At 47.0% G+C, this 26,038-nt stretch overlaps 1 protein-coding gene across 31 annotated transcripts in view; it reads right to left on the reverse strand.

Moving 5' to 3' along the window:
* SORBS1 (sorbin and SH3 domain containing 1) overlaps positions 1-26,038 on the reverse strand; it is a 128,591-nt gene that overhangs the window by 96,574 nt on the left and 5,979 nt on the right. For 9 of the 31 annotated variants that reach the window (XM_054581242.1, XM_054581245.1, XM_054581251.1 and 6 more), the window contains exons 2-6: positions 19,426-19,481; positions 14,774-14,842; positions 12,228-12,323; positions 10,087-10,215; positions 873-985 (exon numbers count right to left, since the gene is read on the reverse strand). In XM_054581242.1, coding sequence (XP_054437217.1) covers positions 873-985; positions 10,087-10,215; positions 12,228-12,323; positions 14,774-14,842; positions 19,426-19,481 — 463 coding nt within the window. Of the gene's footprint in view, positions 1-872; positions 986-1,103; positions 1,131-10,086; positions 10,216-12,227; positions 12,324-14,773; positions 14,843-19,425; positions 19,482-26,038 lie in introns of all 31 variants that reach the window. The other 22 variants (XM_054581244.1, XM_054581248.1, XM_054581247.1 and 19 more) reach the window with 3 other exon arrangements.

A 26,038-nucleotide genomic window follows, 5' to 3' on the forward strand; every position in this document is an offset into this window, starting at 1 on the left:
AGCAGGCACAGGGAAGCGGACCACACAAGGAACACATTTCTGCAGCACATGTTGGGCAGCAGAGCTTCCTTTAAAAGAAAGAACTGCCCTGTTCTGTGGCTGTGTTCCCTCCACGTGAACACGCTTCATAGAATGCCTGAATGAAAACATGGTCCACTCCTTTCGTCAAAATGGCAAAGTAGCCACGGGGCGGGCGAGGGACGAAAGGTCAGGAAAACAATCCAGGGGGAAAGACTGAAGCACATTGATCCCTACTCCAAATTGTACACCTTGGTTTTTTTGTGTTTTCTTTTCTTTTTCTTTTTTGCAAGGTAGGGCTAGGCAGTTTAAGCTCCACTGTACTGCCATTCCCTCTCCAGCTGCCTGCCCCTGGGCCACGGGATAAGGGTCTGGCCACAGCTGCCCGACCCTAATCTGAAAAGACAGAGCTGCTGGGCCTCTTACAGACCCAATTGCAGCAAATTAATGGAATAAACACAGGAGTGCACTCTCCTCTTGTATGTTACACTCTAAATAGAGTTTTTAACAGACAGGCTCAGAACTTTTCCCCACTATCCAAGGCCAAATGGATTCCCTGCTCCAGAACATTCCTAAACACACCTTAAAATAATCAAACACGGGGCCTATACTTCCAATACCCTGGTACATGCCATCCCGTGTACACACTCATCCTGTGCCTCTGCCTCCCTCAACCAACCCCAGCTTCTCCTAAACTCTGGTTCCTGCAGAGCTTTTCCACAGTTGGTCAACAACACAACTCTAAGCCCAGCCCATTATCCAACTGAGCAAGCTAGAAGCATGAACTAAAGCAGAACAGCTTAAGAACAGGTGCCGCTCAGCAGTCCCCACCCCGCCCTGGGGCACTTGCCTACCTGGGGCTTGTCGGAAGGAAGGTTGGGGTGCACACTTCTGTAGCCCTTGGCAGCGAGTGAAGAGGGTTGGGCGTTTCCATTGGCATCAGCATTGGAAGAAGGCCTCCACTCATCTGAGACAGAAAAAAGAAAACAAAAACTCTCACTCCCAAGGAACACTCCCTGACTCCCCTCTAACTGAAGGGTCCCTCCTGGAAGGCAGGGTCAGGAAGAATGCAAGGGAAACCATACCTGCGGAGGGGTCCTCTGACTCCAGACCTATGTGTGGTGCAGAAAGGATGAAAACAAGAAAAAGAAGGGGGGACAGCAATGGTTACATTTGCAGGAAACAAGCATGCGCCGCACAGAAAGACGCAAATCCAGCACCCCGCTGCCTGACACAAAATGCCCTCAGTCACGATGGCCTAATTACCATAGGAACCCACTCCAAACCCTGATGTGCTCACAGGCGCTGACCTTTGAAAACACAAGGCTCACATTCACAGTGATGAAGAAACAATTGTTCCTTGACATTCTTATTTTACAGACTAAAAGGCAACAGAACTTCACTGTCCGGTGCCTACTCACTCACTCTCATTCCCCTTCTTCACGCCCGGTGCAGGCTCAGAATGACCCCTCCTCATTAGCAGACTGGGCTAATTAACAGACCCAGGAGAGGGAGAAAGAGATAAGCACTTTTTCCGTCGGTCTTGGTGCTGGGCTAGTGAGAGAACATGATTTCAGCCCAGAGGTATCTGCTGCGGTAAGAACTTTTTTCTCCCCGGCTGCTTTTCTTCTTTCCGTTAAATGAGCCACATAAACATTTAAAATCTAATCACCCCTTTCTGAGTTTTCATCACACAACAAGGCACCCTTGTTTCCCTTCAGCCGGTTATCACCCTGTCTTCTCAGCTGCTGCCTGATGCCTTTCAGACCCACTTAACACCGCGAAGCAACAGAGCACAACGGTTATTAGCTTGGCTGGGAAGGCAGGTGGACCTCAATTCAAATCCTGGCTCCACCATCTATGGGCTCTGTGTCCCTGAGCAAGTTATAAGCCTCATCTTCTCCATCCAAAGACTGGGGATAATGGGATGCCTGCTTCATAAGTGTTGTTATAAGAATTAAATGATATGACGCATAAGAAACACCTAGCCCAGTGCCTGGCAGAGCTCAGTAAATGTCTGCTCTTATCATCTTCTGTAGCATCTCTTGCCTCCACTCTCTACCCTCCATCTAGCCCAGGGGCCGGCAAGCTTCTTCTATAATGAGCCAGACAGTAAATATTTTAGGTTCCGTGGGCCATATGGTCTCAGTGGTGACTAGTCAACTCTTCCGCTGCAGCACAAGAGCAGACATAGACGATATGTATATGAATGAGTGTGGCTATGTTCCAATACACCTTTATTTAGGGACACGAATTCAAATTTCAGAGAATTCTCATGTGGCATGTAACATTGTTTTGATTTTCCCTTCGACCATTTAAAAAAATAAAAATCATCCATAGTTCATGAGCTGTGCAAAAATAGGCATGGCCGCATCTGGCCCATGGATCAAGTTTGCCAACCCCTGAGGTAGCCAATCCCTTAACTTCCTTCTCCCTGGGTGCCGGCTCTTGTCTTACCCTATATAAGGATAATGAGGGAGTAACACCACAGCTCTCACAGTCCAAGGCTCCATTTCAATGTGCATCCCTCAAGGGCTAGAGAAGGGCCTTCCAGATGTCAAGCTGAGATTTACAAATACTTATGGAACACCTTTTTAAGTGCCAGGCGTGCACTTATTTTTTTGCTCCAATTTAGTATTTCATTGAGGGCGCACACGTCTGTGATGTTGGTAATCATTTTACCTCATGGATGAGGAAACAGAAAGGCTAACCAACTTGCCCAAAGTCACCTAGCCAGGTAACGACAAAGCAGTCAGCCCAGGTCTCCAGGGTGATGTACTGGTGCCCTGTCCACCATCCGCAGCCACCATTGGCCACTAAGTAGAGCCTACATCTCAGGGAAGAGGTGGAAGCCACCAGGTGTCAGAGTTGCCACAGAAGCACAGGGAAGGCTTGTGAAAACAGACTGCTGGGCTTGATCCCCGAGGTTCTCCTGACTCAGTGATAAGAGGGTAGGTCCGAAAAGGTGCCTTTTTAACATGTTCCCAGACGATGCTAAGGCTGATGATCCATAGCCCACACTCTGAGAACCACTGATATAAGCAGTACATGAAAATATCCTTATTCCAGAAAACTAACTGTATCTATTTTTGCTTATTTTTTCCCCCTCTATGTCAGAGTTTTTACATGTTTCAGCTGTATATTCCTTTAGCAGGTAGTCTGTTACATTTCTGCCCTTCCCTTAGGGACAATGCATAGGTGTTTGTCTTCTCTTCCCAACCTTGTAAGTCAGGACATTTATAGGATTTGACTTTTATTCGCATTGCTGCAATGGACAGCTTGGGTCACCACGGGCAAGCTGTTCATCACCCTAAACTTCCCTTGCGTCATCTATAAAACATAATCCTTACTCCACAGACACCTCACAGGTTGCTGAAGATGCAGAGATCAGGTATATGACGTATCCTCAAAGTGACCATTTTCAACACTCTCTGTGGCATCCATCCAGGACCCTGGGCCCAGAGTTCCCTCACACTTAGCCAGCCCTGAAACACCAGGTGACATGTTGTGACAATCGTTCTCCCTCTTCCCCTTTCTAAGTTATTTCTAATTCACCTTTGTCAAATCCTTCTATCAAATCTATTAGATTTACAAATACACTAAAATGCCAATAGGTTCTGGGTAAAGGACTATTCAAATAAAGGATGTGAGCTTTGTACACAGATTTTGGGGCACCTTGTTTTGCTCCCTCTTTGGTTCTCAGCTGGGTTGGTTCTACTTAGGTGACATTGGCAAACGGATATGAGATGAGTCTGTCCCTCCAAAGGTCTAGGCATCATAAAGGGACTACCATGTCGGCACCAGATTGCCAAATTTGAGTCCTGACTATCTTGCTAACTGCATATTCTGCCGCAAATGACTTAGCCTCATTTGTAAAAGAGATATTATCTTCCTCTTTGGAGTCATGAGGATCCAAGGGCAATGTCTGGCATAAAGTATGTACTTAGAAAACTAGGAATCCAAAGCATAAGAAGAAAAAAATTCCCCAGACATAGAAATAAATTAGAGTTACTGACATCTGCTATTTGATAAATAGCTTCAAGAACATAATATCCTTAGGGGTCAACCCACTTTTTCTTCTAATTCCAAGTCATTAAAACTGTTCCCCTTACCCAGCCCTTATTAGTCCCCAGGATCCTTCTAAGCATTCCTCTCTTCCTTTAAAGGAGGGCTGTATTTCTAACATTTTATCACCCTTCATCTGTTACCTAGTCTTCTCAACTTTGAAGGTTGGTAGCCACCCAGGGTCACTATATGCCTGAAACAGCATGTGAAATTTTATATACATAGTCATTAATTATTAACTTTTGGTGACGAGACTGTCAAAATGCTTATCATAAACGTCACCCTCAGAGCTCTCCAGGGGGACGAGGCCTTGGAAAGTCGGATCTTGGGTAGGTTCTGCAGCCCTGAAGAGACCCAAGCCTTCCCATGAGAAATAGAATTTCTTTTGTCTTATCTTTTTCTCCGTCTCTTCTTTACATGCCACCTTTTTTGGCCTGAGGCCACAGTCTCCTGATATTTTCTTGTATCTCCTTCGTGCTTATGTCATTTTGGTCTGTTCTAAATTGTCTTGCTAATCAGTTTCTTCTTGGAATATTAGGATAACTTTCTCTGAGAGAATTGATGTGTTCTGGTAGAATGTCCAACAGGGGAGAGGTGTTAAAAGTGGCTCTAGGAGTGTTTTAAAACTCTTTTATTGGTGTATTTTTTATTCATGCTGTGCAGTAAAGAACTTAGCCTTACTCAAAAAGGTGTCTGGCCTTGCCCTCTGGCTTCTAGGAGTCAACCTCTAAAGCCCTGGAATGTCACCCTGATAGGCATGTCTCTGTGCCACACCAATAATGTGCTTTAAGGTATCAGCCACATGGGCAGTGGGTAATGCCTATGTAATGGAGTCTCAATAAAAACCCTGGACACAGTGGCTCAAGTGAGCTTCCTGGTTGGAATAGTATGAGCAATTGTAACATCTAAATGTTAGGAACTACTGTATTTTGCTGTGTATAATGAGCTCCTGCATATAATATGCACTCACGTTTTCGGCCCAAACTTTCAGGAAAAAACTTTCATTTTAATTTAATTCAATTTTTTTGTTTATATATAAAACTGATTATTGTATTCCTGGGTACTATTTTGCATACAGATATCATTATTGCTTTCTAGAGTTACACTTTTAATGCATAAACACAAATAAAAGAGTTAAAAACCTTTATGTAGATATGGAATTAATACTGCCCATGCCTAACGCTCATCCTTATTTTTCCCTCAAAAATCTGGGCAAAAATGTACACATTATACAAGGCAAAATATGGTATCTGTCCTGAATCCACAGGAGAGGATACTGGAAACTGTGATTCTCCTCCTGGCTGATTTTAATCTGTAATAAACTATAACCATGAGTATAATAGCTTTCAAAGAGCTCTTTCAGTCCTTCTAGCAGATTATCAAAATTGAGGATGGCTTGGGGAATCCCCTAAACTTGCAGCTGGCGTCAGAAGCGAAGGTATTCTCTTACAGGGCGTTTTCCCTCCATTTTCTCAGTTGGCTCCAACTCTCACACATGGGCTCAAAAAAAGGACTCTGAGTTAATGGGGGTAAGGAGTGTCTTTCACTCTCCCCATGTTAATTTTCTCATGACATCTTTTTTGCTCCTGCCATTTCTGGAGCGCAAATGTGAGACTCAAACTAAAAGAAATGAGCTGACTGCAGGCCCAAGAATCTTTACGTCCAAAGCTAACTTGGTCCTCAAGAATCAGGCAGAAGGAGTGGAGCCAACTGGCACAGGATTAACAAAATTAACAAAAGAGATGGGCAGGATTTGAGTTTATGAGTCAAAATACAAGGATTGATGGTCTTCGGGCTATACCAGCCAGAAAGCTTGGTATCACACCCACCACCAGCCCAGGCTCCCTGTCTCCTCTGGAGTAGAAACACCCGACCTGGGGACACGGGTGCAGTCACTCTGAGCCAACAGGCCAACACCCAGACCTGGCCAAGCAGTGGTATCAGGAAGCGAGGATAAGGTAACACCTCTCCTAGGGGCAGGGAGTCAGCACTAAGATTACTGTAGTTCTTTCCAGATGGTTCTATTCCAAAAACCAAGGTTCACAGTCAGAGATTAGAGGTTGGTCAGGAAGCCATGGCCAGGGACCCAGAGGCAAGCTACCACTTGAGAGCAGGAGTCTGGACACTGGGTTTAAACCGGGCAACTCCAGAAGCTCCATCAGCCACTGAAACTCAGAGAGCAGCTCCACTCTCGCCACATTCATTTGGATGCAGGTGTCTCCCAGATGCACACCTAGACTCCAGGTTTCCAAATGCCTATTAGAAACTCCCTCCCAGAAGTCCTTTCCTTGCCAAAAAACTCAACACATCAAAAAAAATAAATAAATAAAAAGGAATCCACCATTCCTTCACCTCCCTTCATTGCCATAGGTACCAGGGACTCTCCTGGTCAGCACAGAGCCTGTCCCCTGTGCTCCTAGCCGCACAGGGCCCTGCTGTTTCACTCTCCCGAGTCCACTCACCCTTGGCCTCTGCTCTTCATTCCTGCTGCCACTACGCCAGGCCCAGGCCCTCAGGGCCTCTGACTGAAAGTACTGGAAGCCTTTAGGGGACCTCCTGGTCTACAGTAACTAGAATGGTTACCATACTGCATGCCTGGCTCCGTGTGAAATGTTGGAAAGAGCTCATTGAATCCCAACAACTCTACTAAGATCATTCCCATTTTATAAAAGAGAAAATTGAAGCTCTCTAAGGTTGAGTAATTTGCCCGTATCACAAAGATAGTAGAGTGGCAGAGCGGAGCCTCGACAGAGGACTGCATGACTCAAGAACAAGACCATGTCTCCCAGGATGAGAGGGTTGGATAGAGGGGGTGTCTCTGAAATGGAAGTGTCTCTGAAATGTGGGTGTCAAAGGCCCATTTAAGGAAAGAAATCAAGACACAGGTGCTGGGCAGTGTGGGAGGCTGGAGCTTCCAGTCCATGGGCAGCTTGGAGACCTATAGGAATGGAAGAAGGTGGTAAAGGCAGGGAGCGAGGCAGAGGCAGGGCAGACAGAGCAGACAGGGAACAGGCACTGGCCCCGCTGATGCGGGAGGGAGCTGGACAGACACTGCTGTCTGTGAGACATCGGGCGGAGAAATGCTCCCAGTCCAGGCTGGGCATGGCTGCCTGACAATATTGCTGAAAACTGTTTTCACGAGGCAGGTCTGGGCCCAGGGGCGGCCAGAACCAGGACAGGACTGGAGACTGGTGCGGGCCAGGGGGTTGTCATCCAGAGGCCTTGATGGAGGGAGCGGGCAGGGATGGGGGCGGGGGACCAGGGAGCCAGGAGGACATGGCCAGAGTGAAGAGCCAACAGGGTTGTCAGTGAGCAGCCGGGTACGAGGACAAGATCCTGAAGGTCCTATCACTAGAGTCACATCCTTGGAACCTCACCCTCCGTGTTAACTCATTCCCAGCCCCTTGTGCACACAAGGGCCTTTTGCCCTCTAATCAAACCAAGCTTGTTCCTTTGGAACTAGAATGGCTTGGACACCACCTTGCCCAAGTCCCTCATTCTTCATGTGTGCCTAAAAGCTGTGACTTAACCATGGTCAGAAAGCACAGCAGTGGACCAAGGGCTCATGCCTGACCCTCCTGTGGCAACAAACTGCCTTTTTGTCCTCACCTAATGCACCCAGAATTACTCTCCCTTCTCCCCACGTCTCATCACAATTCCCAGGGACTCACTTAGTCCCTGGCACAGAGATGATGCTAAGTGAATGTCTGAATGAATAATTTGGGTTCCATGATCTCAATTTACCAGGCTGAAAGTAAGATTAACTTATTGTAAGGTGCAAATGACTGATAGCTATCCCCTAATTCTTCAGAGTATTTGCATATTAAAACATGATGTTTTCCACACAAATTAGTTGTTGGAAACTTATAAGATATAGAATGATTTGGGGACCAGAACAAGCTTTCTAAAGTGCCTCAAAAAACTGCACAGTACTGTGGCAAAAGCCCACTACGGACAGCAGGATAGAGTAGCATTTGCACTCTGGTAGTGCCACACGATGCCCACCAGGGGGAGCTCAAGGCTCCCTCTCCTCCCGTTCTCATTCACCACCTGTAAAAGGACCATGTGATTGATAGGTCATTTTATTGGGCCATTCAGCGGCAGGATGGTTTTTTCTCTTTAACTATCACATGAAATTCTCTCTTCCCCAAACATGCTCCAGCTTTGGAGCTGGATATTCCGAGTTAGGCCTGAAGAGTAGTTAGACTTGTTTTAGTAAGAAATTATTTTGCCTTAGCTGCTTGGTGCCCCCTTTCCGGGAGATGAAAATGGCAAATGGCAGTAGGGCAAGAGTCAGGTGTGAGCTCAGAAATCTAGGTCCAAGAAGTGACTTTCGAGTTTTAGTGCTGGAGGCCACCCACGTCTCCCCTAAGCCGAGGGGAAAGAAGCTCTCCACAGGGACTGGCATGACCAGAATGGGGCTTGTGCCCAAGTCCTGGCCCCATCCTTGGACATCTGCCTTGGCACCTGTTGCAGGTGACTGGGACACAAAGAAAGTCAGTTCCCAGGGCGCTGGGCACTGACCATTGCCATCCTACATAATTCCCTCTTATCATAGCACACCGTTCCCCACGGTACCAAAAAGATCTCAGGCCCCACTTCCTTCCCTCTCTGGTCCCAAGGGAGTAGTCGTCACCCCAGTTCCTTTTCTCCCTTTGTTGCCGTCCTTCAGGAAAGAAACTCCCCTCTGTAGCAGTAGTTCTCAAATAGTCCTTGGACCAGCAGCATCAGTATGACCTGGGAACCTGTCAGAAGGGCACAGCCTCGGACCCTGCCGCAGATCGACAAGTGGGAACCATAAATTCTAAAGCTCTGACCTGCAGGCCCAGCAACCTGTGTTTTCATTCCAGGTGATTCTGATGCAGCCCAAGTGTAAGAACCACTCACTGCCCTACAGAGTGAAGAGGGGCGGTCCCACCCTATACTAGCAGTGCCTGTGGAACCTCTAGGTCAGCATTTCTCAGCTCCCAGGACACTTGGGCTGTAGAAAGCCCTCTCCAGATGGGCCAATACAATCATGCCTTCCAAGATTATGGAGCATTTTGGAACCAGCTTGGAAGCCATCTCACCCAAGACCCCTCAGGCTTTAAATGTGTTCCAAAGCTGTGACTTACGCAAGGTCAGGAAGCACCACTCAAGGTAGTACACTAGGGGCCCACGCCTGACTCTGCTGTTGCAACAAATGCAGCTCGTTCCATGCCACCAGGTGTGATACAAAACACTTTCCGCATTTCATTCTCACAGCAATGCTGTGAGGCAAGTGGTCTCATCAACCCCATTCTACAGGTGAGATTACTAGGGCTGAGAGACTAAATATCTCATCCAAGGTTGCACAGCCAAGAGATGGTGAAGGACTTGAACACAGATCTATCAGGTTCCAAGGTCCCAGGTCTAAACCTCAGCAAACCACCATGCTCTAGACACCCAGGCTTCCCAAGGGAGGGGTCAGGGTGTGCGGTGGGCTTCAGGCGGACTTCTTTTGTCTCCCTTTACACCTAGTTTGCACTGGCTGAGGAGCGGCACCCTGATCGCGCCCTCTCAGCGGCCAGGTTATTCCCCCAGGCCCGAGCCTGCCGCACCTCTGCTTTCCGGGGAGCCAGGCCCGTCGGCTGCCTGCAGAGCTCGGCGTGCCCTGGCTTCCTCCCAGCCCCAGCCCTGCCTGGCCCTCAGAGACACCCAACCACTAGTGCATCTCACCACTCCCTCCTCCTGCCCCCAAGCCATCTTTGTGTTATCATCCCAGTCTGCAAAGCCACCAGCTCTGTAACAAGGTTTCTGCTCACCTGTTCAGTCAAAAGCTAAAATAAAGTGGTGGTTGCTGCTGCACCTTTGCCTGAATCAAATAGTACCTGTCAGTTCAGGGCACTGATCGCCACCCATCACAGATAGAACAAGGACCTGACTGACCCACTGGCCCCTGGGAGAATCAAGAAGCAGCAGATGAATCCATGCCCTTCCCACATGGCTCTGAATACCTGCCCCTAGTTGCAGGGGGAAGCTCACCCGGTTTGCTTTCGTGCTGTGGGGTTTCCTGAGGGCTCACGGGGCTACTGCTTGGGGTGTCCCTGTAGGAGGACGAGGCCCGGAGAGTCACGGCTCCCTTCCCGGTGCAGACTTTTGTAGGATCCATGTCTGAAAAGGAAACATCCAAAAGAGAGGACTGAACCCAAGGCTCCTAACAGATTAAGCAACAGTCAGCTAGCAACCTGTTAAAGCAGGGGAATGAGATGAACCTGGTTATGGCCACGCACAGTCGTATGGTGAATGCAAATGGCTTTGTGGGTGGTGGAGAGGAACGAACCGCATTTTCAGGTTTACCACCCATCATGAGGTTAGGGGGAAAATGGAGGTAACTGTGAGTTCTGCGTAAATGTATGAGTTACAATATCAGTTGAAAACATGACAAAATGAAAGCAGGTTTATTTCTTTTATTAAATGAAGTTAAGGTTGGTGAGCAGGCATCTGACCAATTAGTAAGGCACAGTTCAAGAAAGAACTTAGGACAGATTTCTCAAGCTTCCAGATGATCTGTCTCATAAAAGATCAAGCTGGCACCATCAGGAATTAGGCGGTTCTCTGCAAAGAATCACCGCTTCTTGCACTTCTCCAATGGAAAAAGGAAAAGAAAATCTGTATCAGCAAGTCAAGCCCCCTGAAATGACGAGACAGGAAATGCTGCCTGGGGAGAAAGAGCAAAGGCGAGAGCCTCACATTCCAAACTTAATGAAGAAAATTCACACCAAAGAGTACAACCAGAAACACCAAACCCTTCCATGAACAGTGTTTGCTGCACCCCCCGCTGAGCCGCCCCGGGTCCTGACGTCTCCTGCAGTTGGCAATGGCCTAATAACAGACCCAGGTCACCTTTCAGAATTCCACTGAGAAGGATTTCAAAATAGGCTTCAAAAGAGCTGGATGCTCATCCTCCAGGAAATCAGTCGCGGGAGGCAAGAAGCCGATGCAGACTACACAGTCCTATAAGGCACACATGCTAAATGTTTCTTTCTGAGCAGCTGAGCTGAACTGAATTCCACAGTTCTTTTATTTTTTATTTTTTTCAAATTGCTCACAGCACAGCTGGGATCTTTGACCTAAAATTGTCAAGCCTGAGGTTACAGGGTAAAGTTTAAGGTGAGCATTGGACAGGATGTGGGCTCAGACGTCCAATGCATACCCATGTCTGTGCCAGGCAGAGGGAAGCAAGGCCTCTTTTCTCCTCCTTTCCACCCCCGCAGCCCCATTTGCAGTGACTTAGAGCAATCATTCGTGGTGAGGAAAAGCACAGATCTGCCCCACTGAACACAAAGCACGAAAGCACAATGTATGGTCAAGTGGCAGCGGCCCTGCACAGCATCGGACTTGTCCAACCCTATCAAGAAGAGAAGTAACCGATGTCACAAACCTATTGGGCAACCTGATCCATAGCCCACTGTCTTTTCAAAAGGACAAGGGCAAACTGACAAATCCAGCCCATCCTTGGGTTCCCAAATACACAGCTGGATTTGCCCACCTCCTGAAAGGGGACAAAGCGCCACCCAGGCCTCACGTGTCCTGCTGCATACAGAGGGAGAGATGAGCCAGAGCTGACATCTGAACCATGCCCCTTCTTGGAAAGGAGAAGCAGGAAGTGACTGCAGGTGAAGGTCAGGTGGGGAGGCAGTGCTCTGGGAAACGGCCCAGCGAGCATCACAGACATGCATCTGTCTGGGTTTGGCAGCTGCTTCAAGTCCGGCCCAATTTGGCAGTTCCCTGGGTGGCCACATTAATTCTTAGGGAGACTGGCGTTCTAAATAAAGTACTGGGAGCTGGAAGCCTCTAGGGAGAGCCTAAGAAGCCCATGTTCCTCAGACCTGCGCCAGATGAAACGCTGAGCCTCTGGTCTGGCCCTTCTCCCAGTGAGAGGAGAGGGAGGGCTGATATCTGTCAGTTTGTCTCCAGACGACCACACACACACACACGCACGCACGCACGCACGCACGCACACGCTGAGGGAGAAGAGAAACCACTTGAGGAAGCGAGAGGAAATGGCTCCTAAACATGCAAGGATTAAGCCTCCAAATCTTTGTTAGAAGGAAAGAAGAAAGGAAAACCATGCATGATCTGCTAACAATTAAAAACAAAGAAACCAACCCAAGGAGAGGTACCTGGAGGGAGTACTAGGCCTGAAGAGCTTTTCACTGTCTTCACAGGAATTATTTTAACAGCAGAAATAGAGCGTGCACGTAAAGGGTCGGCAGTTGCTGCAAACACAAAAGGGTAAATGGTGCCTCCAGAAAGAACATTTGGGAAACACTCAGGCAGTTGAGGAACTGGGCAAGGACAATAGGAGGAAGTCGCCCACATGGAGAGAACACTAGAAAGAACAGTAGACGCAGTAATTTGAAATAACCTGCTTTCTCTCTGTAGAGTTCTGTGCCAAGACGACAGAACCCTCCCTCCAACCATCACCCACGTGCAGTTGGTCAGTGTCTCTGTGCCTCCTGCCACACCAGGAACTTGCCAAGATTTAGAGACGCAGATGGCCTGGCAAACAGAGGAAGGGGAGAGCAATCAGGATCTGAGCAGCCCCGGAAAGAACGTTGGGGTGTCTGTGCTGGGTGGGGGGAGGGCTCTGAGAAGGAGAGCTGTGGCTTACGCCCCACGTGAGTGGGCGAAGGAAAGGGACATGTTTGTGAGTTCTTTTAGCCATCACAGCCGCTTCCCCAGCACCTTAACTTCTGGGGCCCTGTGCCTACTGACCATCACAGCACCCGAGCGTGCAGCCCAGGATCCTGACGCCCAGCTGAGCTTTAGGAGGGCCGGGGTGACTGCCTGGGATGTGGCAAGGGCCGCTGTCTCTCCAAGGGCAACAAATAAAGAGAGATGCGAGCTCAGGTGCTATGTGCCAACATCACTCCAATGAGCAACATTCGGAGGTCTTTTGGCCCCAGATCCACACAATAACTGGGGGAGGGGCAGGGGAGAGGGGCTGTTTAGGAAGCAAGATGGTCACTGATGAACTGGCATTGTGCTGACAAGCTCATCCAGGACAGGATGGAGGACAGGAGGGAGGGAGGCGCCTCAGCAATAGGCGGTTCCCCCTCCAGTCCATCAGGCCACTATTTCATCAGGCACACAGCAATCACATGGCCGTCAATAACTATGTCGATAATATCAATACTGCATGTATGGAGATACAAATGTGCTTTCACAGCAATCCTATTGACGGCTCGTTACCACCATCTGGGAGATTGGCTGGGTGGGACACTTTTGTTATGTTACCATTTTCAGAAGAAGCAAGAGACTCGAGAGCTGCTCAGAGCCATCCAGCTCTCAGGGGAAGAGGCTGAGACTAGGGCTTAAGTGTGCTGGCACTGGGTTTAGTGACTGACTTAGGTCACGATGATGGCCTTCAGGCTGCATCTGCCTCCTCTCTCCAACCAAAAGTGAGAGAACAGAATCCACCTCCATCTGCCACCCTCCCCCCAGATCCCGGTATCTCTTCTTTCAGTGAATTCATAGGGATGGTGCTGATGGCCCTGCAGGTTGTAAAAGCATCAGAGTCCCAACCTCTCCCTTGCTCCTCATTGGATGATTAAACCCTTCCCTGGAGCCACCCCACAGGCACCGCCCCTCAACATCCGTAAGTACACCTTAGCTGAGATTGTCCATGACCCCAAGGACACAGCCCCGCACCACGAGAGGAGAAGGGTGGCAGGCAGGGAGACAAGGAGCACAGGGTGTCTGCCAAAGGAACCCACCCCAACCCAGCCGCCCCCCACATCCCATCCCTCCTGCTCTCTATGCCTCCACTGCCCGGCTCTTCCAACTTTACTTTTGAGACAATTTGGCCTTGTCTCAGAAGGAATACTTGGCTAAACCAGATAAAAATTACAAAAGCCAAACATGTCAAACTCTCTGAAATTACTTAAATGCCCAATGATAGGACTTTTGCCCTGCCTCCCTGATACTATAACATTTAGTGGGATGAAGGCAGAGAAAATCCCTGGAGCCCGGAATTTGAAGCAGGAATAAATGCTGCAGATCATGCAGTTTCTGTGTTTCTAGATACAGGAGTTCACACCCATAAAGACAAAGGACTCCCAGAGATGCCTATGAGTGGCAGAACTGGGACTTGAACCTGTATCTTGTCACTCCAACTCACACCACACTGCAGAAATGACATGGGCACATAGCTCTCTGGGCAGCCTTAGGACATTCAGGATGAGAGACTAAAGGGACCTCGAAGGCCATCTTATTCATCATTCATGTCACACTTAAATTTTTCATCCTAAAATTTTTAAAAACTGAAAATATGAGAGGATGTACATGAAACACATGCCACTGAAATCATTTATTTCAGCAATTTAGGCTCTTGCCTCAGGGTCAGGACCGTGAAGGTGAAATGCTGGGTAAGGGAAATTTCAGGCTGATAAACGCCACATGCACCAGGCAAGAGGCACACCGCGGCCTATGGATTTGATCTGTTATTTGAAAGCTAGGGACAGTTTTTAATAAGTCACCTCTGGCTCCTGAGATGCAAGAACACACTCACGGCTTCAGAAAGTCAGTGTGGGAAACAGGTCTTTAGTTTAGGGCCGGACAAGACCAGTGACTATTCCCACCAGGCAAGTGGTCCAGGCCCAACATCCTCTGCTCCTTCTGGAAAGGTTTTCCAGTATCAAGCCGGGCTTTCCTTTAAGAGCCTTACCTTTGTCCTGCCCATTGCTGCCTGGTGCCAACCCGTTCACCACGGCTTTAGAAGCGCCAACGTCACATTCTGAAAAAAAGAAAAAAGCACGAGGCTGACGATGGGTCTCCCACCCCAGCACGTACAGAGTCCCACACGGGTGAGGTGCCGGGGACATGCAGGCTCCCTCAGGCCTGGGGATGCCTCTCAGGCATTGTGGGAGAATTCTGAGAGCTGTGTGCGGCCTGAGGCAGGAGAGAAGGCGAAAGCTTTCTGTTTGGGGTTGGAAGTATGTGGTGGGTGATGTAAATTCTCCTGCCTTCTTGCTAGGGCTTCGTTCCGGACATTAAAAAAAAAATCTGCTTAATTCCCTCAGAATGGCATCTGCTGCCCGACAAAAGGCTTCTCTGCCCATTCACAGGCCAGCTCGTATGCGCCCCCTTGCATCCAGGCTGAGCTGTCGGACAACTGAAAGCTCGGGTTCCGGGGCACTTTCCTTCCCCCATCCCACGTCCAGCAGTCAGCAAATCCTGCTGTCCCTCCCTGGACACTGCCCCTCCTCACCAGCCCACTGTCCAGCTGAGGCCCTTGTGTCATTGCCCCAGAGATGACGTGACTGCCTGACCGCTGTCCCTGCCTCCATTCTGTCCCTCCTCTACCCCACCCCTCCGGCTGCGCAGGAGAACACTTCCTAGACCCAGATCTAACCACGGCCCCGGGTTAAAAGCCCCAGGGTGCAGGACAGATGAAAACCAAAGAGAATAATGCAGTAGGATATTCTAAAATACCTTCACTTTAAATATGCTGTATTTCACCTCTGTTGTAAAAGTAAAAATATGGCGGTTTAGCCTGGGAATTCAACCATTTATTTATACTATTTGCTGAAAAAAATGTATTCCAAGTTCCCCAAAATGTACCAATGATTGTTTGGAATACAATTTTTAAGGAAGTGGGAAGACCTGTGTCTTGGCATACCTGACTATATTTAAATTAACCAACTGACCTTCTTGATCATTAAAAGCAAACAAGCCCCAAAGGCCAGCAGCTACCTACAAGACAAAGCCTGGGACACTTACCCTGGACTGGAGGCTCTTCAACCACTGGCCCCTGCTCTCTTCCCGCTGCACTCCCCCACCCCCAGCACGCCCCTCCCCCGCCTGACACACCCACCTCCTCTCACAGATTCTTTTAGGCCAGTAGCCTGGTTCCTTCCAGGCTCTGGCTTGAGAATACAAATGCTTCCTCCCTTTTTTTTCCCCACCATGAGGAAATCCTAAGCATCCAAGAGGCAAATGTCACCTTCTCTGTGTCAGCTGAGACTTGAGTCCTGCTCAGATGCAGACTCTGAGACCCTTGCAGCTCACCCTTGCCCCACCCAGAACTGATGGAGGCAGGAAAGGGAAGACAGGTGGGTAGGCAGACCCTGCCACCCAAGAACATGTGACCAGTGCGCTTGGAGTGACCCTTAACAGTCAAGAGCCAACCAATCAGAACAGCTATGGTCTTTAAACATCTATGTGCCTGAATCTGAGAAGCCATGCTAAGTATTCCATAACTAGCATCTCATTTTGTCCTTAAGACTCAGGGCCCTGGAGCTCGGTGTTAGGAATTGCTATTTTATAAATAAAAAACCTAAGGCTCAGAGAAGATGCCAGGCTCTAAGATCACTTGGCTGGGATTTGAACTCTGGCCTGTTCCACCCACAGGTTATTTTGTTCATCCTTGACTGAGATAAACACTTTTTATTTTTTAAAAAAGATTTTATTTATTTTTAGAGAGAGGGAAAGAGAGGGAGAAAGAGAGGGAGAGAAGCATCGATGTGAGAGAGAAACATCAATTGGTTGCCTCTCGCATCCTGACCAGGGACCGAACCTGCAACCCAGGCATGTGACCTGACCAGGAATGGAAATGGACTTGAACCAGTGACCTTTCGTTTTGCAGGACGATGCCCCACCAACTGAGCCACACTGGTCAGGGAAAACACTTTCCATTTTTAAAATAAAAAATATTTTTATAGACACCTATATCAGATATACTCTATATTAAAGGGTTTATATATACATATATAAACCAGACAAATTCTATATTATATATATTCTGTGGGATATATCTGGTAGATATATATATCCTATTTCCCTAAATGCTAGCACCGAAGCCCTGTCCCAAACCCCAGTAGCTCATTTGGCTGAGACAAGGCCACCCTACCTAGTCCCTTAACAATCAGCCTCTGACACAAACCACACCCTCCCTGGCCAGCCTGGATGCTCCCGGATGCAGACACGAGAAAGGCCTGCTGCTCCTCCTACCAGCAGCCTGGCCAGGGCCGCCCAGGCTCTGTCCTGTTTACTGCTTTCAAACCACCCACTGATGAAGGCCAGTTCCCCAGGTGCCAACATCTCCCTTGCACCACTATTACTGGGATGGATGGAAGGGGGGAGGGGTGTTGGCAATAAGGTCAGAAATCCAAGTAAAAGAAACAGAAAAAGAAAAAGAAATCTGTCCTTTGACGATCCCTTCCCCACACACCTGTCCTAATTCCTCTTGGCCATCTTCCTTCTAGGACTGCAGACTTTGCTTCGGGGCTCCCTCCCCAAGGCAGGATCTGGGCAGCCTCCAAGCTGCCACCAGGTCCAGCCCCATGTCTTTCCTTTCCTGTTTCTTCTTCTTTTAATTAAACACAGCTAACTTAAAGAAAATCTGAAAGATCATTCCATCCCCTTAGATTCAAAGTCTGCAGCACAGTGATGCCCAAAAGCCTGGGTTTGCCGCAACTCCACTGCACACTAACCGGTGAGCCCAAATTATTAACCGCTCAGGGCCTCGGTTTCCCCATCTAAAGAATGAGGGAGGTAAGCCACGCCCACCTTTGTGGGTTTGCCAGGAGAATGGAAGAAGATAGTACAGGTAAAGCACCTCCTTCGGCAAAGGACAGCCAGTCCTGACTTGGGGCAAGAAGAATGCAACGTTTTCATGCTGCTCAGGCCGCCAAAGGTTAAAACAAGTGTTTTCTACAAAGTTGCTGTCTTCTCCATGATCACTTTAATATTGGAATACTATTCCATCAAGTAAATGCACAGAATGAAGCCACTGATTCCCCACCTTCATGTGGGTGATGTTTTTGTTTCCTTTGAATTAAGATAGACATTCCCAAGGGTGGGATTATCAGGTCAGCGGGTCCAGATGCTTTGGACTCTGGCTGTGCAAAGCCCCCCCACTCCACCACCCCCGGCACCACACCCGAGAAGAACCCTGGGGAGCACACCCGCAGGGACTCCCGCACCCTTGCCCTTCTGCCCGGCCCCTTCCTTCCTACTTCCTCTGCCCATATTCGTGCCAGGAGTAAGTAGCAATGCCAGTTCAGGCTAATTCCGATATTAGAAGAACAAAAAACATTAGGCTGCAGAGCAAAAGTCTGAAAAAATGACAACAAAAACCAAAAGTTAAACAAAAACGAAAAACAAGTTACAAAACAGGAGCTATTGGCAGTACCGGAGTCCACCTGGAGGGGAAAGGCGTGCAGCGTTTGCCCACACAGCAAAAGCACTGATGGCATCAGGGGGCAGCCGAGTCCCTCTCCTCGAAAGGAGGAAACCAGAACTGATAACCCATGGACAGAACACGGGCCAAGCCTTGGGCATGGCACTCAGTACGCGAGAAGCACTTCCTCACTTAATTCTCACACAAGCCCAGGGAGTTGGCGCTTTTAGGATGGCCATTTTACAGAAGAGGGTGCAGAGAAGGGTCCACCACAGGCCCAAGGTCACAAGGGCGGTACCTGAGGAAGCCAAGTTGTGGCCCTTTCCATCTAGAGCTCTTCTCGGTCCTAAGCGCACACTGCCCTGCCCAGTTTAATACCTGGTGAAAGGGCACTGTATGCAAATAAATGGAGAGACTCGTTTTTCCTCCACATAGGTCTGTGGTAACACTCTGGAAATAACGCAGGATTAGGGCACCCTTGACCCAGCTACCTCTCATCCTCCCACCCCCACAGCCTCCAGGCAGGCTCGGTAGCTAAGGCAGGCCTTCATCTCCAGATGGAAACATCTTGTCCTCAGATTCAGGGCTGGAAAGCAGACAGCTCTTGGTAGCACAATGAGCAGGAACTCGTTCCCTTCTCATCTCCCCCAGCCTGTGCGTTCTATGCCAGCTCTGCATTAAACATACTCAACGCTGGTCATTTGTTTATGTCTCACAAAAGGGTGAGCGAACTGCTCCAGCAGCCTGGGTGAAGGCAGTGTCAGATCAGCTCGCACACTGGGGCAATTATGGTCTATCTGTTTACTTTCGCTGCTGTCCCTGGGATTAGGAAATGCCACTGAGGTGTATACATGTCAAATTTTACCAAATTGTATACTTAAAATATCTGCGGTTTATTGTATCCCAATTATATCTCAATAAAGTTGTTAAAAATAGAGGGAAAGGAAGCCATTATAAAGATTAGGACATGTGCATGTAAAGTGTAGAGCATAGTTCCCGTCACGTGGCAGATAATAAATCCGTAATAATGAATATGATGATAGTGATGATGACAATTTATGACAAAGCTTTGGCACTTACCCAGGTCTCAAAAACTAAAAAATGAAACGCAGTTGGGACTCTCAGAAGGAGAAATCTGGGTAAACTACGCAGTTTTGTAGATTTGTCCAGAAGAAAAAGAGACTTAAATGACTTACCAGAGCTCATGGTGGTGACAGGACAAGTCTTCGGCAGCTGGGGGCTCTGAACTGCTCTGCAGAAAACAAACACCACACGGTGGAATTGATGAGTGGCAGCTTCAAGAAAAATCCCTGTGGTTCACATTAAGAATGAAAATAACATATACATCCTTGATAAAACAGAGCTGACCTGGGAGTCAGCTTGGCCAGGCTTCTGGTTCTTGGCCTGCTATGTACCAACATGACCTTGGGCACATCACTCAACCTTCCTGGCCTCAGTTTTGTCATCCATACTTGGTTTCAATACTACCCAAGATCTCTTCCACCCCTCAAATTCAATTAAAACCCTCAAGTTACAGGCGTGTGCATAGGTCAAGGAGAGGGTGAAAGAAAGAACCAAATTTTGGGAGGAAGGTAAAATCACAACATTATCAGAGGTTAATAATAGCAGCAGCAATGAATATAGCTTATTAGGCACAGGGAAATGCTCTCAGCTCTTTAAATATATTTATTCATTCGATTCTCACAACGACCCTGCAAGGTAAGTACTAACATTGTGTTAGTTCACACAGATGAGGAAACTGAGGTGCAGAGAGGTGAACCGTTTGCCTGCCAGTGTGGCAGAGTCGCTACTGGAACCCAGACAGGCTGACTTGAAAGCCCAGGTTTTTAGGGCTGCACGTACCACTGGCATACAAATGGATAACCCTCTGGGTTAGGGTGGTCTTTTCCTCAGGCCCCAGTAACCCCTGATCTGCTTTATGTCTCTACAGTTTCTTCTCTTGTGGAATTTTATATAAATGGTGTCAAGAGTGCATGTAATCTTCGCTACCCGGCTTCTCTTGCTTAGCCTAACACATTTTAGCATTTGGCCATAGATATGTGGGTCCTTTTCTGGACTTCATTCTGTTCCACTGAGCTGTCTTAATCCAGTAATTCACTGTCTTGATTACTATAGCTTGATAATAAGTCTTGAAAGAGGTAGTATGAGCCTTCCAACTTCGTTCTTTTTCAAAATTGTCTTGGCTCTTCTAGGACCTTTGATTTTCATATAAAGTTTGGAATCATCTTGTCAACTTCTACCAAAAACAGAAACAACCAAAAAAAAAAAGAAAAGAAAAGAAAATCCCCCTGGGATTTTGATTGTGATCATGTTGAATCCATAGATTAATCTGGAGAAATTACCATTTTAACAATACTGAATTTTCTAATTCATGAGAATAGACACTCTCTCTCTTTACTCAGCGCTTCTTTAATTTCTCTCAGCAGTGTTTTATGATACTCAAACTACAGGTTTCACATGTATTCTGAATAGCAAGGTGTAGCTGAACACCTGAAGGACAATCTGAAAGCGAGTCTTCAGGATATGGAACCTTGCTATTTAAAGTGTGGTCTGCAGACCAGCAGCACTGGCATCAGCTTGGGAGCTTATTAAAAATGCAGAAACTCAGACTCTACACCAACTGAATCAGAATCTGCATTTTAAAAAGATCCCCAGCTGGTCCCTATGCACTTTAAAGTGTGAGAAGCAATGATGTACAGGAAATCAAGTCCCGGATTCATAAATTCTGTAATAAGAAGGTCAAGGTATGGTTTGAGGGTCTGCACAAGGAAACATGCTTTAGCTTCCTTTTTAAAATGGGCATTGTTTCCTTTCTGGGTGGCTGCCGTGCTCACTGTCCTTGGAATTGACTGAGGAGAATGCTCAGGGCAACAAGGAAATCATTCTAAGTCCCATGAAGCCCAAATCAGCAATAACTTTGCCTCTGTCACTGTCAATACATCTGAGACTATCCGTGATCCTCAGCAGTCCCTCAGATCATTCTCTAAGTGGTGGAAACATTTGTTCTCTCAGTCAAGGAACACCACCTTCTGTGTTCGCTAAGCCCAGTGGTCTCCAGTCCTGGTTTTATGATACTTTAGTTTGCTTCCCAGAACCAAAAGGGCTGTTGTGGCCCTGACTGGTGTGGCCCAGTTAGTTGGGCATCATTCCACAAACTGAAAGGTTACTGGTTCAATCCCCATCAGGGCACATGCCTAGGTTACAGGTTCAGTTCCCAGTCAGGGCACTTACTAAAGGCAACTGATTGATGTTTCTCTCTCACATCAATGTTTCCTTCTCTCTTTTTCTCCCTCCCTTCCCCTCTCTCTAAAAAATAAATAAATTTAAATAAATGAGTGAATAAATAAAAAAGGGCTATTGTGATAGCATCCAAACATTTTTATTTTAAAAATAATTTTAGTAATCAATTTTATTATATTAAGGTGTTACTTATTCAACTGTTTAGACATTATCGAAAAAATGATATTGAGTCATCCATGGAGCTATCTTAACAGAAAGTAAAGGGCCTGCATAGCAATAGCAATCCTGGGCAAGAAGAACAAAGTTGGGGGAATAACTCTACCTAATATCAAACTATACTATAAAGCCACAGTAATAAAAACAGCATGGCACTGGCATAAAAACAGACACATGAATCAATGTAACAGAACAGAGAGTACAGAAAAAAACCCACACCTTTATAGTCGATTAATATTTGACAGAGGAAGCAAGAACATACAATGGGCTAAAGATAAATGGTGCTCAATAAATGGTATGGGGAAAATTGGACAGACACATGTGGAAAAAGGAAACTAGACAACCTTCTTAAACCACACACAAGAATAAATTCAAAGTGGATTAAAGGCTCAAATATTAGACCCTAAACCATAAAAATCCTAGAAGAAAACATAGGCAGTAAAATCTCAGACATTGCTTCTAGCAATATTTTATCTGATATATCTCCCCAGACAAGGGAAACAAAAGCAAGCATAAACAAATGGGACTACATCAAACTACTCAACTTTTTAGGCATTACTTAAGGAATGATATTGATTCAACCATGGATCTATCTTCACAGAAAGTTCTTTAATTCCTTCACAGTCCTTCCACCTTTATCTATTTGCATAAATAATATTTACATAGTTGTAACCATAATGTCTGGACATTTTTGTGTTCTAACTTTTTTTAATTCTTACCCGAGGATATGTTCACTGATTTTAGAAACAGAGGAAGTTGGGGGGGAGGGGGCGGGCGCGGGGGGAGAGATGAAAGAGAAACATCAATCAGTTGTCTCCCAAATATGCCCTGACTGGGGACTGAACCCACAACCTTTTGGTGCATAAGACGATGCTGTCCTGCCAGGGCCTAACTTTTAAATTAAGTATTTTATTAACATTTCCTAGATTTTTACATTCATTATATCCATTTTTTAATGGCTCTATGATATTTCACAGTAATAACATTCCTTAATCCATTTACCAATTCCTTCTGCATAGTTTAGTTTAATTCATCTTAATTTTATAAATAAGAATGTAGCACAACAGAATTCTTAGGCAGGAGAAGAGATGAATGGAAATGCCCCATGAAACAAAGGATGCCTTGTCTCACACATGATGAGTAATCATCGTCACATGTGGGTAGTCCTTTGGACACTTTATATTTCTCAATATAGATACTAGTGATTTCTAAGTGCCAGCCACTTCTTACTTACAAACTAATCTAAAGTACACATGGTCAGGGATAACACTCAAAATACTATCCACTACTTTGCCACAAACGTCCCCCAACCACAGTAGATGCCAGCTGCAGCACTCTCTGGGAGGCCCTCCCTGTGCCCGGTGTTAAGCATGCAGTGGTTGGGTTGTAAGAAGATGGATGGAGAAAGCCTGGCCAGGTAGCTCAGTTGGTTAGAGCATTGTCCCAATATGCCAAGGTTGCAGGTTCGATCTCTGCACACAGAAGAAGCAACCAATGAATACATAAATAAGTAGAACAACAACAACAGCAACAAAAAATCTGTCTCTCTCTCGTTCTCAAATCAACAATAAAACATTTTTTAAAAAGATGAAAGGAGAATGGACCCAGAGTGATAGAACACTCCTTGGATGACAGTAGTGGGTGACCGTGATAATGCAGAGGGGAGTACCAGCTCTGACATGAGGACTTTGGGGGGACTAGGTTCTGCTGCATGCTGTCACTTGGTGATTGATTGAATCTGCAGCAGGTGACACAAAGACGCAGTGGGCAGTTTTAAATAAAAACTGCAGCAAGAATGGCAGTGGCAGCTGTGCCAAGGATGGCGCTCAGAGGCCAGTCCTCGCCAGTGGTGGCGACAGCAGTGACACTCTACCCAGACTATTCCAGGGCCTGACTTTGGCTCTCATTCCAGCCAACTCAGCCTCCTTGAATTCCTGCCCCTGTTCTGAGTGCCATTCTCCAGCCTCCTATACACTCAGAACTACCCAAGATCTTGCCCATAAATCTCTTTTCAGTGTGAGTTAACCAGGGGTGGTTTCTGGTTGTTTTGCAACTGAGGAACCTTGAGCAGCAAAAATGAGGGGGAGGAGGGTGTCCCAAAGGTTTCACTGGGAAAGGAGAACCTCCATTCCTCTCACATGTATCACGGCCAGCCAGACCCAAATCCCATGTGGCTCTGCAAATGGTTTTGTCAGCGGGATGCATCCAGGAAGATGCACAAACTGAGCCCGACCGGAAGAATGCTAAGCGCTTTGAAAGTCATAATCTAGTCCCTGCTGTTTATTTGGACATAGTACAAGCTATTACAATCATATGTAGAATGTGAGAGTTTATTTTACATAAAAACCTCTGATGCTTAATATTTATTTAAAAAACTAAGTTGTAAAGAGCTTGATCTGGTTGAGAACATGATGGCACCTCTTTGGAATTTCTCCCACTTGTCTGCTCCAAAGGAGGCAGGCACCTTTGGGTAAAAGCCAAAAAGATGAACAGCGCCACCTAGTGGCAAAGCCAGCCAGCTTTTCTCCCAATGGGTTGCAGGAACCTACTACACAGTGTCACAGCTTGGGTGGGCCAGTGAGGGTCGAGCCACCATTCCACCCCTTAGGCTGTGGGACCTACCATACTTGGTCAAAGCTCTGCAGCACCAACACAGACATTCCACCAGAAGGACAAGATGTGAAGTAGCCAGACTTGTTAAGAATGCATCTAGATAATTAATTCCATGACCCTATAATTCAGAGATGACATAGAATGAATAATTACTGAAAAACAAAAGTTAATACTCCCACTTCCAGCTTATGAAATAGGATCCAATAACTAAATATGGGTCTTTTGTTGGGGAAGGAAAGACGGTCCTTATATGGGTGGTTCAGGGATATATGACTAGGGAGGAATTGAGTTTGCCTGTAAAACCGAGCTCAAGGTTCAGCAAAGGTTCTTAGAAGAGAATGAGCCTTTGGTTGACCTCTCAACACAGCATGTTCTAGCTTCGCTGACGCACCATGGTGTTTTGCCTCCATGAGCCACCTTTTACCCCCGTGGCATGCGCAAAAGACTGTAAGTTTCTGGATCGTCATTCTCAGGACCAAGCATACAGGGATTCAGTCATGAACTTTGTTCTTATCTCTATTTCACCTACAGGACCTAACTTTAGAGTCTTATCTTTAAGATAACTAGACCCTCCTTTACTCCACTGCAGCTGCTTCAAAGGAAACTAGTTCCCCACTCTGACCAAACCCTGGTTCTACTCTAGCTTTGAAGTCCAATCTGGGACTTGATATATTTGCAATTACTTCCAATGGCTTGAAAAGAATAGAGACAGTTCACGAAGTCTTATTGCTTTTTTTTAAGCCTTATTGCTTTAAACTTTGCTGATCCACCACAAAGTCACACTTCTCCAACTGTGACAGCTCGCCCTCTTCTCAATCTCTATTAATGTCATTTCTCTTCAAATGCACTTTCTACAGTATTGTAGAGGGTGTAGAGGCTCCTCAGAAAGCCAGGAAGAATAAACACTGAGTCACTAACACTTCCTTTTCAAGGGGAGGCCATTAGGATAAGCTTGACCCTGACCTTAACTTCAGTCTGGAATCCCATAGCATGGCTGGGGGCTCAGAGCACAAGCACAAGATTTCGGTGAAAAGATCGATGCTTCTGGAGAGCGAGCAATAGCAAAACACATCAGAAAGGCCATCCCCCACATCCTCCCATTTCCTCCTGGAGTCCCTCCAACATGGTTTCCGTTCTAACCAATTATCTGAGATGGCCTTCAGAAAGGTTTCCAGTGCACACACACGGCCAAGCCCAGTGAATTGTGCCCTGACCGGGGCCTCACTGACCTTTCTACTGAATGCAAGGCAGTTAACTCCTTCTTCCTCCCACAATCACTTTCTGGCCCTGATCTCCAAGTGTCACTGGGCAGCAGTTTAGCCTGCGCCATGAGTATCGTCCCTCTAGAAAAGGGCCTCTGTGGTTCTTCCAGGAGTTTAAGAGCTGGAGAGTCCTGGCTGGTCCTCATTCCCTTCCAAAGACACACTCACTCCCTCAAGGATTTAATTTGGAATATTAGAACCAGAGGATCCAGGCAGGTTACAGGTCATGTTCATGGTTTTCCACTTGTATTGGAAGGCAGTTCCATGAGACCCTCAGGCCACGGTGCAGGCGCCCGCGCCCACGCCCCACCCCCCACCTTTCACTTCAACCAGGGCAGCTGTGCTTCTACTGATTTCATTCATTCACACTTCCTGAGCTTTCCGTGGATAAATGGGTTCTGTGGCTACAGAAGAAAAAAAGTTTGTGAACCAGAAATCTAATCTCCCCCTTATTATT

Source organism: Pteronotus mesoamericanus, unplaced genomic scaffold (assembly GCF_021234165.1).
Source record: "Pteronotus mesoamericanus isolate MK-2021 breed Mesoamerican mustached bat unplaced genomic scaffold, CSHL_Meso_final contig_657, whole genome shotgun sequence".
Classification (NCBI taxonomy): domain Eukaryota; kingdom Metazoa; phylum Chordata; class Mammalia; order Chiroptera; family Mormoopidae; genus Pteronotus; species Pteronotus mesoamericanus.